At 41.8% G+C, this 17,247-nt stretch overlaps 1 protein-coding gene across 1 annotated transcript in view; it reads left to right on the top strand.

The window, feature by feature from the left end:
* The window catches only part of LOC127001907 (ras-related protein Rac1), a 37,572-nt gene extending 23,698 nt beyond the window's left edge, over positions 1-13,874 (top strand). The window contains exons 2-5 of the mRNA XM_050867141.1: positions 2,680-2,751; positions 4,018-4,198; positions 5,850-5,984; positions 7,123-13,874. Of these exons, the coding sequence (XP_050723098.1) occupies positions 2,680-2,751; positions 4,018-4,198; positions 5,850-5,984; positions 7,123-7,281 (547 nt within the window). The 3' untranslated portion in view covers positions 7,282-13,874. The remainder of the gene's footprint in view (positions 1-2,679; positions 2,752-4,017; positions 4,199-5,849; positions 5,985-7,122) is intronic.
* The last annotated feature ends 3,373 nt before the right edge of the window (positions 13,875-17,247 follow it).

Raw genomic sequence — 17,247 nt, 5'->3', positions numbered from 1 at the left:
TGAAGAGAAAGATAAGGAGGAGGAGAAAGTGAAGGAGAAAGATACAAAAGGTGATAGTGAATAAGGAGGGAAAGGAAGAGGAAAGAGAAGAGAAAACAAAGAAAAAAAAGTGAAGAAAAGGAAAGTGAAGGAGAAAGAAAAAAAATAGAGGAACTAGCAAAACATGATAGTGATTAAGGGGAAAATAAGTTAGAGGAGAAAGAAAGAAAAGGAGAAGAAAGTGAATAGTGATTAAGGAGAAAGGAAATGTAAAAAAGAAAAGGAAAGGAAAGTGAAGGAGAAAGGAAGTGAAAGGTGTGGTGAAGGTGACAGCTGTGAGGAGGGTGAATGAGGAAAGTGAGGTATACAGTGAACCATATAAGGGGAGTCGGGCAGGGCACTAACACATCTGGATAGTAGTAGTAGTAGTAGTAGTAGTAGTAGTAGTAGTAGTGGTGGTGGTAGCGGCGGTGATATTTGTAGGGTTAGTAAGAATGCCTTTATTTTTCCTCCTCCTCCTACTACTACTACCACTACTACTACTACTACTACTACTACTACTACTACTACCACTACTACTACGAAAATAAAAATAAGGAAGTAATGGTTGTTAAAAGTTGTTCTTGTTGCCGTGTTAATTGAGAAGTAAACACACACACACACACACACACACACACACACACACACACACACACACACACACACACACACACACACACACACAGGAAGCAGGTGTCATGTATGCACAATTAGGTCAGGGCATTCAGGTGTGTGTGTGTGTGTGTGTGTGTGTGTGTGTGTGGCTACTTTTGGCAAGCAGAACTTTCTATTACGACTACTACTACTGCTAACTAATACTAATACTGCTAACTAATACTACTACTGCTACTACTTTTAATATCACTTTCCTCCTTTCGTGAATAGTAAAGTTGAGAGAGAGAGAGAGAGAGAGAGAGAGAGAGAGAGAGAGAGAGAGAGAGGAACAAAAATAAACACAGTAGGCACCCCACGTTGCCATGTGTCACCACAATTACGTCACGAGAGAGAGAGAGAGAGAGAGAGAGAGAGAGAGAGAGAGATGATTTTCAGTGATGTATGCATGATTATATGTCCAAACACATGACTATATTCTCTCTCTCTCTCTCTCTCACACACACACACACACACACACACACACACACACACACATCACATATCTATCTTTAGTGGACCCTTTCGTTTCATCACATTTTTACAACTTCCTGCGTCGTTCCAAACGTTTGCCACACCAGGAAACGTTGGAAGGATATTGAAAGAGACATTGAAATCCCTAAGGAGGAAGGAAGGAAGGAACGAGTGTTGGTGGGGGACTGAATAGGAAGGGGTTACTTATTTATAGTTTTCCAAGGGTTAGCTCTTGTCACACTTTCTCATCCTTGGTTACCCTTTTAAGCTGTGGCTACTTCAGGAAACTTTGCAAGGACGTTTAGATTACCCAGAAAGGAGGAAGGAAAGAGTTAGGAAAGGCTTGAAGGAAAGAGAGTCGTAGTTGTACAATATTTGGTTACTGTACATTGTCACTCCTTCCCTGCTTCTTCTTCTTCTTCTTCTTCTTATCCTTCTCCTTCTCCTTTTTCTTTTTCTACTTCTTCCTTCTCGTCTTCGTCATGTTCATTTTTCTTCTTCTTCTTCTTCTTCTTCTTCTTCTTCTTCTTCTTCTTCTTCTTCTTCTTCTTCTTCTTCTTCTTCTTGGATACGTATTGAAAGCACACAGAAGGAAGGAAGGATGAGTCTATTAGTTTACAAGGTTTAGGCTCTTTACACTGTCACAGCTTAATTTATCAGCCTTGTAAACATTAACCAACTCCAGGAAAACTTGTTAGGAAGTATACATAAACCACAACAGCGAACAATGGCGCAACACAAGGATGAGTTTCTTCAGTTTAACAATTGTTGGGTTACTTATATTGTCACAGCTCTCACGATCACCCTAGTAAGCGTTAGTCAACTTCAGCAACAAAGAGAGAGAAAGAGGGGAGGAATGATCATAAAGAAGCTATTTTTACAGTCCTGGCTTGTGAAAACGTTTTGGTCACATGAAGGCAGCAGGAAACGTTCTGAGGGTGGGAATGTGTCAGTGTGTGTGGGTGTGAGAGAGAGAGAGAGAGAGAGAGAGAGACTGTGGGTTAATTGACCATTTAGCCGTGTTTTAATTAGTTAAGGCCCACTGACTCTCTCTCTCTCTCTCTCAGGTTTATGGGATTATCCTTTTCTCACCTCATTCTGCATCTTATTACCAATCCTCCTCCTCCTCCTTCTTTCTCTTCCTCTTCCTCTTCCTTATTCTCCTGTTCTTCCTCCTTATCTAGCCTTTATCTGTTTTGCATGTGAAATGTCTGTCCCTTCTTCCTGTCTCCCCTCCTCTCTTACTCCCTTATTCTCCCTCTCCTCACTCTCTCTTTAGCTTTCCCCTCCTGCCTTCATTCATTCCCTCATACTCACACCCTTTCAATTTCTTCCTCCTTATTCAGTCCCTTTCCCCCTATTCCCTCTAACCACCAATTGACCTCTCTTCTGGCCTCTCGTTCTGGTTTCTTATATCCAGCAGCATCTATCGGGCATTTTTGTTGCTGTTTTTGTCTTTGCCCTTTTTTGTCCATGAACCGCCGCCCTTGCTGTAAAAATAAACGGACTCATGTTTCCTTTTTTTCTCCTCCTCAGAGCCGTGGGTAAAACATGTCTCCTCATCAGCTACACGACAAATGCCTTCCCCGGAGAGTACATCCCCACAGTGTAAGTAGCCTGGAGTGTGACCTTGGCTTGTAAGTGGTGTCTGTGGTAGGGAGGCAAGTGTGAGTGAGTATTCTCGAGTGTGACCTTGGCTTGTAGTACTGTCTGGAGTAGTGCAATGTTAGTGGTTAGTGGCTTTGTAAGTATGAAGTGTGGCCTTGGCTTGTAGTACTGTCTGGAGTAGTGCAATGGTAGTGGTTAGTGGCTTTGTATGAAGTGTGACTGATGAAGTTGTACTGACTAGGGTGATGGTAATGTTATTGGCCTTGGTAGTCTGTGAAGTGTGACCTTGGCTTGTATTATTGTCTAGGGTAGTGGTGATGTGAGTGGCCTTAGTATGCAGTGAAGTGTATGTGTCCAGGAATATGACCTTCACTTAAAATATTGTCTAGGGTGATGGTAGTTGCCTTGGAATGCTGTGAAGTCTGAGTAAGTGTCTTGAAGTGTGACCTTAGCTTGTGATACTGTCTAGGGCAGTGGTGATGTTAGTGGCCTTGGTATGGAGAGAAGTGAAAGTACTGTAAGTGTATCCTGAAGTATGACCTTGGCTTGTATTACTGTCTGATGTAGTGGTGATGTGATGTGGCCTTGATATGAAGTGCAAATATCCTCAAGTATCCTTAGCTTGTTATACTGTGAAGGGTAATGGTAGTGGCCTCTGTATGGATTGTATAGTCTGTTCACTTAAGTCCGACCCAAGCTGGCAACATAAACCTAAGCGTGTTTTCAAGCTGAGTGCTGATTGGCTACTGCTATGGCTTCCAAGTTTTCTTTAACCTCTGTTTGTGTTTATCTCACACAGCACTTTCTGCTAATCTGCACTGTGCTTACAAACACGCTTAGGTTTATGTTGTCAGCTTGGGTCAGACTTAAGTGAACAGACTATAGTAGTACATTCTTTGGTAAATATTCTGGGTGTAGCTTTACTTTTAAAACACTACTACATACCACCCAACAAACCCAACAGCTGACTCGTACCCAGCCAGCTACCTAAACTGTTTTCTAATACCTATAAATTTGACAAGGACACTGCCCCCCCTTCACAAAAACACATATATACACAAAACAATCAAACATTCAACCCACACCTCCATAATTTAACCATCCAATTACCCATTTTAAACACTCAGATTTGACACAGACTCTTCCAACACAAACTCACACACACAAAACAAACATATCCATCCAGCACCAGGGTAACTTAACCAACTAATCAATCAACTAATTAGCTAACTAACTTCCTCATTAACCATCCCTTTACACCCACAGATTCGACAACTACTCCGCCAATGTGATGGTGGATGGGAAGCCGATCAACCTGGGGCTCTGGGATACAGCGGGACAGGAGGATTACGACCGCCTGCGTCCACTCTCCTACCCACAGACTGACGTGTTCCTCATCTGCTTCTCCCTCGTCAACCCGGCCAGCTTTGAGAACGTCAGGGCAAAGGTGTGTAGGGGAGGGAGAGGGAAGGAAGGAGAGAGGGGTTTGGGCATGGATTTTTTATGGTTTTTTTTAAGCCATGATAGCCACAAGTTCAAGTCAGCCTCGTATCTCCTCCTCAATACATTTTAGGCGACTACCATAACCTACTAACTTAGATATCATGTAAAGAAAGTAAAAGAAAAAAAGGAGTATGATTTTGGACAGAGAGGAGCACCGCATAGCAGGCTATTTTATTTTTATTAATTTTTGCTCTTGAGGTGTTTCCTTTACTCTAAAAAATAGAATTCAGCTGAATTTTATGATAGGTTTTGTAATTGCAATCAAGTCAGTTGCCAAACCTCAATCAGCACTGTCCAATATTTTTTTAGATACCTTTTTATTTACCTTTGTCAGCACTTATCAGCACCCCATTGTGGTATTGAGGTCCTACTATTAAGAACACCTTGGTTAGGATAAGGGGAGTAAGGGACAAAAAGTGAGAGGAGAGGGTAAGGGCAAAACAAATTAGAGAAAAGAAAATAGAGAAAGAGGAGTCAAAGTAGAAAGGGAAATTAGAACGGGATTGATCAGCAGAAAGGGAGAGGAGGGAAAGTGAAAATAGCAGATAATAATATCAGAGGTCTAGTTATCCTCGTTATGTCATTCCCTCTCTGCACATTCAATCCCTTTTGCCTGCCAGCTGTTTCTCTCATGTTATGCTTCTCTATAGTTTATATATACACACATTCCTCTTCAACTATCATTCTTATCTACCTCATCCACCTTCTCTTCTTCTCGCTCTCCCCCTCAGCTCCCTCCTCTCTCATCTACCACTACTAACCTAAACTATTGCTCTCAACTATTTCCAAAGGCAGAAGAGAAGACGCAATTGTGTTCTCATGAGTGTTTTTTCACACTCATGGTACAGGAGCCTTGTCATATTACCACCAAGGTCATGAAACTACTCCTGGAAAGGCCCACAGCTCTTATGAAAGCCTTGTCTGTTTGTTTGTTCATGAGTGCTGAGATGTTTAAGAATATGACCCGAATTTTCCATGTTCATTCACTTTCTCTCTCCACATATCCTTTGCCCACCGACTCCCTCTTATGTTATGCTTCTCTCTCGCCTCAGTACATGTCTGAGGGAGCAGCAGGAGGCTTGATTTTTCTCTCTCGGCAAGGTCTGGATCTCCCCAAGAGTGTGTTACAGGAAGTGTGTAGATAAGCCTTGGCAAGATAGGTAGGCAGAGATTATGTCCTTACACCTCTGCGCCACATTCTTATTAGTGGTTGTTAGGTTGTGTAGGTTTGTAAGAGATGATACCTGTGTGTGTGTGTGTGTGTGTGTGTGTGTGTGTGTGTGTGTGTGTGTGTGTGTGTGTGTGTGTATTTTTAGTGGGAAAAGGAGACATCCCAAGGGAAAAAACAGCATTTATAGCAACTACAGCAAAAATAGATAAATAAATGTCCACTACATGAGGAGATATATTTTAATGTGTATGAATGCTTAATTTATCCTAAACTCATCCTCTTTAATGACTAACTTAACTAAACCGAACAGTGAGTCAGGGGTACCAACCACAACTCACGTACATACCAACCGAAGTCTAACCTTTACCCACCTCCCTTGCCCCATCCTCCAGTGACACACTTAACCTTTCTGCCCCTCCCACAGTGGTATCCTGAGGTACGGCACCACTGCCCCAACACGCCCATCATCCTCGTGGGCACCAAGCTTGATCTGAGGGAAGACCGCGAGACTATAGACAAACTCAAGGACAAAAAGCTCTCGCCCATTTCGTACCCTCAGGTTGGTATCATCATCAGTTTTTTTGTTCGTTATCTTATCTCTTTTATGAGGTATGTATGATGACCGTCCTTTAAGTGTATCAAGAGCAGCTAGGTCCTCTAACTGAAGATATGGACCTTAATTTCAGTCTCTAAAGTAATCATCATTCATTAAGATCACTCCACTATACATTTTCTCCAGGTTCTTTTTTAGTTTGCCTGATAGTAGTGGGAGGAGTAGCTGGAAGGGTGGTAGTTAGTGTGAGGCAATGAATGACTTTTAAAACCTATGTAGAGGACAGCATTGTGATTTTTGTTCCCATTTCTAGAGCTGAATCACTAGCTCCAGACTAACTTAACTCCTATTGGTGCTTCATAGTAGTGTCCAGCATCCAGCATACATGGTTCAAAACTGAGAGGTCCCCAGACAGAGTGGTGGTGGATGGGTTGTCTCCTTTACACCCTTGCCTCTGTTACTCGGCAGTCTTCTTTGCCTTTTGTTACCTAGCAATTCTTAGGTACCAGATATGAGTTAGGTGTTCGGGCATGCTTCATGAGGAGGTAACACTCTCCTCTATGTCTTCCCTTGCCTATGTTACTTCGCAGTTTGGTTCTAGGTGTAAGTTGGGTGTTGTGGCCTGTATCATACATGTCTTTACTTCCACACAGCCTTAGAGTTGGTTCTAAGGGGTAGATAGGTAATAGTTTGTAGGGGGAGTGTATCCATGTAGGCTATGGGTCAGCCTGCCTCGACGCTAAGAGGATGGATGTCACTTGTGTGTGGTGTTGGTGTCAGTAAGCTTATCATATACCTCTTCCTGTGTGGAGGCTGTAGCCTTTAGCCTTTTAACCCTTAATGTAACATACTTTCCTCCCTCTACAGATGGTGTTTACTAGTAATATTACTGCCACTTCTTCCTAACAGTCCACTCAAATATTAACTTCATGTAAGCCATTTCACAACATGATATTTTTATGTTTTTTCATCCCCCACAGCAAATATTGTGGCCTATGATTGTAGATACTATTAGTACTCTTATTATTCTGATTCTCAGCAACCCATCTCACTACAGGATCCTTTTACAGCCCTGTCTCCTCTCCAAGTACAAATTTGTCCAACTATCTCATATTCCCATTTTAATCAAGTCTCTGCACCCCAGGGTCTGTCCATGGCTAAGGAGGTTGGTGCCACCAAATACCTCGAGTGCTCGGCCCTCACCCAGAAGGGCCTCAAGACTGTCTTCGACGAGGCCATCCGCGCCGTGCTCTGCCCCATCAAGCCGCCCGGCAGGGGGAAGCGCAGGTGTAGAATCTTGTAAGGGCATCAGCCACTACCCGCAAGAGGTCTTCATTAAGCTCCCAAGACCGAGAAGTTACTATTGGTCAAATTTCCAAGGCCTGAGTTGCCTCTGATCTATCTACACAATCTCCCTGAGGCCTCCAGTAAACAGTCCTGCTCTCGGCCTCTGTGTCTGTCTGGCGTGTTTTGCTCTTGGAGTGCCAGAAGAAAGTCCTTTATCCATATTTTTTTTCTTTTGTTTTTCTTATGTCTGTTCCATTCTGATGTAACTTATGTTGTGGCTTTAAGATTTTTTTAGTTTTTTTACGTTGACCATAAATTTTTTGCAATTCCTCAGAATCAAAGGGAGACTGATGGTGTTTTCTGTGTGTGTCTGTGTGTGAGTGTGTGTGTGAGAGAGAGAAAAAGTACTGTACTCTGCATTTGTTTAAGTGCATACAAGGAAATTCAGTGCCCCTATAAGAACAGAAGTAACATCAACAACATTAACAGTATATCTTCCAACAGGGACAAACTTCTAAAACATTGCACATATCCATGAAAAATTTAAATAGAACTCAGGATAGTTTTGTTCTACTTTCCCTGCACATCATCAAGGGAGATTTCCTCTTCTTTAGATATTTAGATAGATTTTTTGTCAAGCTTGGGTCAAGAAGGTTTTTTGTACATACCTGCTTTAGTTGCACAAGCACAGGAAGGCTGGATGACTGACTGGCAGGCTGAATGGTTGAAGATGTATGCGTGTTGGTAGTGTATTCATCGTGTGTGTGTGTGTGTGTGTGTGTGTGTGTAAGAATGAACAAGAGCGAGAGGGAGTGCAGAAGCATATGCAACCACTACTTTGCTCTGTGTTGTGACTGCCACACAGAATCACGTATTATTCGCATTCATGGCATTTAGCGCATATCTATTCACACCCACATATGTACCAGCATTTAGGTTCTTAGTACAGCCAAGTAGTTTACTCCAAGTCTTAGCACGGGTGAGGTATATTGCAAAATTTCCGTAGTGATGAAAAATGTATACTGTGTGTTCCTCTTCATCCCAGAGAGTGAGTAAGAGAGAGAGAGAGAATTTGTGCCTTGGTGAGTTGCTTTCTAAAGGAGCATAGCCAGTTTTTCCTTTTTTGTACAGTGTGTGGGAGAGAACATTTTTGGTGATCGAAGGGTGATTCGAGAACATTTTGTGGTGAGAATGATGAACTGGCAACATTTAGGTCGAAGACTTTGATTCGAGAACGTCTTAGGTGAATGGGGGATGAATGAGAACATTTTTTGCAAGATAGGGATGAATAGAGAACATAATTGGTGAGCGAACCATGAACAGAGAACATCTTGTAAATGCAGGATGAACTGATAACATTTTGGGGTGAGTGCAACATGAAACCAGAAAATATTTGTCCTTGTGTGTGTGGATGTGTGTATGTGTGTGTGTGTGTGTGTGTGTGCTTTTTGAGTAGCCAGAGAACATCTTAAAAGGCTGCTGGTGGTGGTGGAGGAAAAAAAAAACGGTGAAGCCAACATATCTATGGAATTAACATGGTGGTGGAGTAGTGGTTTAATTTGTGTGGAAGTGAGTGTGTGTAAGAAAATGGGATGGTGGTGGTTCGAGCCTGCAAGCGAGAAGTGGGTAATGGATATTTGTGTGTCTGTGTGCGTGTGTCTGTGGATGCCGGAGAAATACAGAGAGGAGTGTTAATGGTTTGCGCTAAAAGAAAAGGAATGGAATAGTGGTTTTGTGTGTGTGTATGTGTGTATGTGTAAGTGGATGGATATGTGTGTACAGCAGGAATTTGGAGAACTGTGGTGGTGTGAGTCATCCAAGGAGAAATAAAAGAGGAGCTAGAGAAGGAGTTAAGGTTTAAGGTAGTGGTTTTGTGTATGTGTGTGTGTGTGTGTGTGTGTGTGTGGGTGGATGTTGCATGAGGAAGAAGAATTTGGAGAGCAATGTCGGTGTGCATTTGAGGAAAGGGAAAGAGGCGCTAGAGAATTAGTGCAAGTTTAAGCTTTTATCCCTCTCCTAACAAGGCAGGGGATGGACAAATTTATTTTCTTAGGTGTGTCAGGTAACAGATAGCGACATTTTCCTGTGTGAGGGGGAGTAACCTAAGGAGGAGCATGTACAGTGTATGTTGACTGTTGTGCACTAACACGGAAAAATACAAGTGCTTGAAAAATGATGTAAAAACGATAAAAAAATATGTGGAAAAGGGCGATTGCTGCTAATGTCTGTGATTATGATCAGTATGGTAAATGTCTTTAACTCTAATCCCTAATCATCCCCCCAATCCTTTCAGACATGTCACAGTAGCTTATGCACAAAACTTCTACGTATGTACTAATGACAAGTGATTGGGTAGTAGTGTTGTTTGTAGCTGTATTCAGGTATTCCAGACTCCTCACAGCCAGTTGGTCTGCTGCTGCTGCTGCTAACATAATCCACTCATTTGAGAACCCTGTTTTTCCTAGTGTTTCGGTGGAGACAGCCAGACAGCAAACAGGTCTAGGATTCAGAAACCAAGAAAACTGAGAAACATTTCGTGGTCATATATTTGAGCCCTTGAGAATTGCAAAGCTGCGATCACTAATGTCGACTGATCTTTTGGTCCTTTGAGTTGTCATATACTGCAGTTTTGAACCCTGTTGGATAATCATAGCACTTCAAATCACACCTTTACAAAACAAAGGGCTCTTGGGTGAATCTGATGCTGGCTAAATCACTTGTTTGGCTCTGTTGGCACATGACGTTTTTGAGACGGCTCCTGTAACATCGGACATCAGGAGAGAGAGAATGAGATATATTAGAAGAGTGCTCCTGTAACATTATCGGATATCAGGAGAGAGAGAGAATGAGATATATTAGAAGAGAGAAGATAAATTGCAAGCTTTGTGATGTGTTGAAGAAGCTGAAACAACTCTTCCAATTAGTTAGTGAAGATGCCCAGGGAGTGTAAAAACAGAGATAGGGAGAGACTACATAGATTAAGAGAGAGAGAGAGAGAGGGAATAACTTGTGATTTTTGTAATGTGTCGGAGTGAAGCCAGATCAACGCTTCCAATTAACTAGTGAAGATGCCAATGGAGGAGGGAAAAAAAATTGCCGTTGTTGAGATGTTCATTTTCGGTGTCTTGTGCTGCGCCTCTGAAGCCTGATATTTGAGGGGGCCAGGCATTGCTTGGTGTGCTGCCCCCGGGAGGTGTGGTGCGAGGGGGGGCGGGCACCTTTGGGGTTAAGGATAAGTAGGATACATTTTTTCCATATAATCCATGACTCATTAAAAGATATCATTACTACCAAGAAAGCCAATGTAGCGTAGCATTTGTGCTCAGATAGATTTTTGGTAATAACATTGCTCTTCTGCTCCAATCCTACCGAACGTTCATTATTATTCCCACTGCAGCGGCCAGGGTTTGTTTGTCAGTTTGTGCACGCTACTCCAGTTTGAGAAGTGGAGGAGTGGATCAATGTGTGTGTGTGTGTGTGTGTGTGTGTGTGTGTGTGTGTGTGTGTGTGTGTGAGGATGTAAAAGTATGGAGAGTAGTGGTTGTGGTTTGTGCTTTAAGGAAAATGAATGTATTTGTGGTTTTGTGTTTGTATGTGTGGAAAAAATGACCTCTGAATATTGAGCCAAAATTGAATATAGGAGGAATACTCAACTTACCCATGTTATTAGCTGTTCCCCTTTATGATAGGACTGATTGAATAATAAGTTTAGGCCTCTAGAGAAGTATTAGTATCAGTTGTGGTAGCACCAGAAGCAACCCTCAAAGAAGTATAGTATCAACAGAAAAGTTCTCTCCTAAACTTGTCTTAAAAAAAAGTTGACTCAAATCTTGTGTTGAAAACCAATCATCCCCCTAAACTTGTTTGAAAGAAGTCATAAAATTAGACTTTTGCATAGGTTTGTTCAGTAGATTTTCTATTTTTATTGATTTAACATTTCAGTTTTATATATATACTCAATATTCCACTTTTTTTTGTGTGTGTGTGTGGTGAGGAGTAACTGAGTGTGTGTGTGTGTGAGTGTGTGTGTGTGTGTGTGTGTGTGTGTGTGTGTGTGTGTGTGTGTGTGGTGAGTATTAACTGAGTGTGTGTGTGTGTGTGTGTGTGTGTGAGTGGGCCGTGTGAGCACTAAATGGAGTGGTGTGCATGACCTGGCAGGTATTCCCTACATTTGCTGTCAGTACTTCAATATCTTCTTGAGCCTCTTCTTCATTACATCCAAAAGAAATGTTTATTATTATTCATGAAAGAGAATCATTGCATGTTCTATTGTTGTTGTTTTTTTATTAAGTTGCTTAACAGTAAGTGTTGATGGTGAAAAATAAAATATCGCTTGTACATAAAGTTTTATATCTGCCGCTGCGGTCATGCTGGATCACGTAAGATAATGTCAAAGATAAATCGCTTTTACTATAAAATTAAAATATTTTTTGAGTGCATCTCGTGGTGTGTGTGTGCTGGTATGTATATGTACAAGTATAACATTTGTCAAGGTATTTGTCACATATAGATACTGGACACTGTCGTATTACAACCTGTAAAGTGTAAGTTTTCTTTTTCATTATGTTCATGAGACCCCATAGCTTTGGGGCCAGAGTGATTTGTGCTGCAGGAAGCAGAGGGTGTGAGCTGCAGCAAACAGCAGTGCAGACAAAAGATCCTCAGCTGCTGACACTGACCAGGTCAGAAAAGAAACAGATGGCCCAGAATTGTGAAATTCCTTCTTCCATGTTTCTGTGAATACACATGAAATGTAATGCCTTCAACATGTCTTTTGACAGTACATGCTGAAAACAAAGTATATACTTATTTGATCTGAAGTGAAAAACTAAGAACTGTCAAACACCATCCTTGCTCCCCTGAGTAAGGTTAGTGTTATGCCTTCAATATGTCTCTTTAAACCAGTACATGCTGAGAAAAAAAAGCTGACCTCTTTGATCTGAAATGGAAGGCTGAGAATTGTCAAACATCTTCCATATTTCTGCAATTAAGGATTAAGTGTTATGGCTTCAGAATATCATCTTTTATTGGACAACGAGGGAGAAGTATGCTCACATCTTTGATCCTAGATGGAAAGCTTAACAATTATCACATATCTCACCTCTGTTTTGCTGGGAAAGGCAAGAGTGTCAGGCCTTTAATATATGTTTTGATGTGTACAGTCTTTAGAAAAAAGTTTAACAGGAGGCAGAGAAATACTAAACACCTTTTTCTTTTTCTCTACATTATCTTTTTCATTTTTCTCCTCATTCTTGTATCTACTTCTACTGCTATTCATACTTCTACTGCCACAATTTCTTCTTCCATGGTTCCTTAAGAAAGACTAAAGTTTATAATCCATTCAGTATTTAATTCTCAGTTCAGTCTTGCCAAAAAGAAAAACAGGAAGCCAAAATTTGTTCCCCATTTCCCTTCCCATAACTCCTTAAATTCAATGCTTTTACCTTCCTTCCTTTCCCCTTTCTTTCCTGCTTGTGAGGGTGGTGATGGTGGTGATCATCAGGTTATTTTGGTGCTGGTCTTTTTATATTGTGTGGCTCAGGTGGGGATCCTTGAACCTGCTCTAACCTTTAAAACCTCTTCTTGCACTCAGACCTCTTCTCTATTCTATATCATTTAAGCTACTGTTTCACCTCCCACTTCACCGCCACTTCTCACTCCACTTCTTTTTTACTCTTAGCTGCTTCTCTTTACATTCCTGTCACTCCTCACCTCACCTTCTCTTGCCCTTACTCATCACCTCCCTTCTTTTCAATCTGCACCTCCTTCCTTTCACACCAGCCTTTTTTGCCACACACACTAATGCACTGAGCCCTGTTCCTCTTATTCGCTCTGCCTCCTGTGGGTTGTGTCACCTCATGAGAGTATTTAAGTGTACAGAAAGTTCCATCCATTTACCATTGTCTTTGCTAACCAACTGTATTGGCATTGGCAGGGAATGAAGTTAAATGTGTGAGTGCTACTAGGAATTGCTGTCCAGTATGCTACTTACTTACTGATGTGAGGGTAAAATGTCTCCTGCAAAACCCAACAAGAGGGAGAGAGAGAGGGGTGTGCTTTGCTGTATAAGAAGTTGAACAGCCTGATGGATATAAAATTGATGTTATAATATGTACTATCTTTTGAGAAGATAAAAGAAACAAGAAGTATAAGAATGAAAAGTTGCACAATCCACAGGGAAAATTTATATACGTACTATGTTTAAGAAAGAGGACAAGAAGCTGCACAGCCTGAGAGAAAGTATGAATACAATATGCACTGTCCAGCAAAGACAAGAAAACCAATTTGAAGGCTTACGTCTGAAGGGGCACAAATCCAACCCTGACCTTTTTGGAGACCATTCGTAGCGCCATGTTCCAGCCCGGCCCGGCGCGGCGCGGGGCGGGGCGCTGCGTTGTCATGCCCCCGGTCTTGCCCCTTCTGCCCCGCCCGTTCCGCCCCGCCCCGCCACCAGCCCCGCCAACAAGACATCATCATCATCGCTCGTAGCCTATAATAATTGTGCACAAAGTTCATTCAGTGATTACCATGTTCAAGTTTGTAAAGTGTTTTTACATTTGTAAATAGGGATGTCAAAGTGATGAATAATAAAGCTGTATAATTATTTTACACCGTATTTCTTGTTTCCTCTGAAGCACACCACCGGATGGGGAAAGGGAAGCTCAAAAGGGACAGTAACGACGACCTCTTCTTCTATAGTGAAATCAGATTGGCGAGATCTCTGTGGCGTTGGCTCCCGCGGGTCCTTTCCTCCCCTCTGCTCTGCCACACGGTCCCAACACCTTTCTTTTCCTCTCGTATGTCAGCTAAAGGTAACATTTTAAAGGAAGAGATACAGATGTTGGGACTGTGGCAAAGTGGAGGGGAGATAAGCATCCACGGGAGTCAACACAAAAACGTCTCACCAATTTTGTTTCACTATAGCCAATGGCACACATTTAATGGTTCTAGCCAGAGGAACTACTTAAAGCTTTCTGGCGGGTTCAGGATGGCGAAGCACATAAACAACAACCAGTCTTACTATCTTGAATAATGGCGTGTCAGGAATCACTTGAGGCCTTATATGAAGACTTTAGGCTGTTGTAGGACTTGAATATCAATGCAAGGGACAGTGTAGACAGCTAGGACATAAATGACATCTTTAGGCAGTCAAAACCACATCGTCTGCTTTAGGCTGTCAGAACACTACAAAAGGTGAAAGATACAAAGAGACTTACCTGAGGATTATTGGATTAAGGTCTTTAATATGTATGATGTGGATAAGGTTCTGGTAGTAAGGAGAGCCAGGTAGGAAACATAGTAAAAAACGGAGAGACTTGTTTGAGGATAGATGGATGAAAGTCTTTGATATGGATGATGTGGATAAGGTTCTGGTAGTAAGGAGAGCCGGGTAGAAAACATAATAAAGAAACGGAGAGACTTGTTTGAGGATAGATGGATGAAAGTCTTTGATATGGATGATGTGGATAAGGTTCTGGTAGTAAGGAGAGCTGGGTAGGAAACAGTAAAAAACGGAGAGACTTGTTTGAGGATAGATGGATGAAAGTCTTTGATATGGATGATGTGGATAAGGTTCTGGTAGTAAGGAGAGCCGGGTAGGAAACATAGTAAAAAACGGAGAGACTTGTTTGAGGATAGATGGATGAAAGTCTTTGATATGGATGATGTGGATAAGGTTCTGGTAGTAAGGAGAGCCGGGTAGAAAACATAATAAAGAAACGGAGAGACTTGTTTGAGGATAGATGGATGAAAGTCTTTGATATGGATGATGTGGATAAGGTTCTGGTAGTAAGGAGAGCCGGGTAGAAAACGTGGTAAAAAACGGAGACACTTATTTGCGGATAGATGGGAAGGTCCTTAACTCGCGAAGGAAAAATATCCAGCATTTAGTCCTCCACAGTTTAAGAGTTAATTTGGATGATGTGGATAAGGTTCTGGTAGTAAGAGCCAGGTAGGAAACGTAATAACATGTTTCAGTGTATAAATGAAAGCTTTAATGAAGGTGATGTTGATAGGGATTTTATAGTAAGAGAACCGGGTAGAAAACAATAATAGGTTTCAGTATATATATATGAAAGACCTTTAATGAATGGAAGAAAGAAGGGAAGGGTGGGTGATAGGAGGGGAAGGAAGTCATGAGAATAAGGGGAGAGGGAAGGGAAGGATGGGGTGGGAGTTGAAGGGGAAGGAAAGGATGGGGGTGAGAGGGAAAGGAAGGGGAAGGTGGGGTGGGGGTTGAAGGGGAAGGGAAGGATGGGATGGGGGTTGTAGGGGAAGGAAAATGGGGGGTGAGAGGGAAGGGAAGGATGGGATGGGAGTTGTAGGGGAAGGAAAGGGGGGGGTGAGAGGGAAGGGAAGGGGAAGGTGGGGAGGGTGGTGGGAGGGGAAAGAAGGCGGTGAGCTATGGATAAGGGATGGACGTGAAGGGAGAAGGAAGGGAAGGGAAAGTTTTGGTAGTGAGAAAGCAGGATAAAAAAACGTAATATTGAGTTTCCTCACAAAAATGGAAGAGCTTTAATAATTAATGTGTTCATACGGTTTTGATAGCAGGAGAGCAGGGTAGAACACGTAGCAATGAGTGCGTTAGATAAATTCCGATTCAACAATAGGGATAAAGGAGTGCGTTAGATAAATTCCGATTCAACAATAGGGATAAATGAGTGCGTTAGATAAATTCCGATTCAACAATAGGGATAAATGAGTGCGTTAGATAAATTCCGATTCAACAATAGGGATAAATGAGTGCGTTAGATAAATTCCGATTCAACAATAGGGATAAATGAGTGTTAGATAAATTCCGATTCAACAATAGGGATAAATGAGTGCGTTAGATAAATTGATAAATTACGATTCAACAATAGGTATAAATGAGTGCGTTAGATAAATTCCGATTCAACAATAGGGATAAATGAGTGCGTTAGATAAATTCCGATTCAACAATAGGGATAAATGAGTGCGTTAGATAAATTCCGATTCAACAATAGGAATAAATGAGTGCGTTAGATAAATTCCGATTCAACAATAGGAATAAATGAGTGCGTTAGATAAATTCCGATTCAACAATAGGGATAAATGAGTGCGTTAGATAAATTCCGATTCAACAATAGGGATAAAGGAGTGCGTTAGATAAATTCCGATTCAACAATAGGGATAAAGGAGTGGAACAGGCTTGGCAGACATTTGTAAGTACCAACACGATAGATACAACAAGGAGCAGCAAGTAGCGGGCTTTTTTTATATATATTTTTCTTTACGCCCTTGAACTGTCTCCTTAGCTGTTAAAAAAAAAAAAAGGAAACGTTAGATGAAAGTCCTGGGTAGTGAAGAAAGGATATCAGGTTTACTGGAGCTGCGCCTCGTATGTGTGTTGACTGGCCTCTTGTATATTATAGGCTACGTGTGTGTGTGTGTGTGTGTGTGTGCTCGGAGACGCAGACAGGAAAATAATTCGTAGATCATTGTCAAAGGAAGGAAGGAAATAAGAGGAAAAAATATATTGAGATGCAAATTGGAGAAAAAAAGATATTGGAGAAAAGAAAGCGAACGAAGAAAGAGATGGAAGAGCAGGAGGAGGAGGACGATAGGGTGGAGGAGGAAGAGAGGGATGGAAAGGAAGGAATGAGGGAAGAGTAACAAAGGATCGCGATGCTCACTTATTTTCTGAACTCAAAATGAAAGACACGGTAGGTAAGGTCACGTTGGCACTGCGTTCACTCACATTAGGCATATCAGTCCGTATTATAAAAAAAATCCGTCTCTCAAGCACAACATTTGACAAGGCTTTCGTAGGAGCAGTGGGCGTGTCCAGGGGTAGTTTTATGAGCCTGGTGGTAGTCTGACCCTTCTTCTGTACCGTGGACCTAAAGAAACACTCATTATTAAACTTTTCGTCGCTCAAGCAGACACATTTGACAAGGCTTTCGTAGGAATAATGGGCGTTTCCAGGGGTAGTTTTATGACCCTGGTGGTAGTCTGACCTTTC

This window comes from Eriocheir sinensis, chromosome 22 (assembly GCF_024679095.1).
Source record: "Eriocheir sinensis breed Jianghai 21 chromosome 22, ASM2467909v1, whole genome shotgun sequence".
In the NCBI taxonomy this organism is placed as follows: Eukaryota; Metazoa; Arthropoda; class Malacostraca; order Decapoda; family Varunidae; genus Eriocheir; species Eriocheir sinensis.
This window is presented reverse-complemented; position numbering and strand designations above follow the sequence as displayed.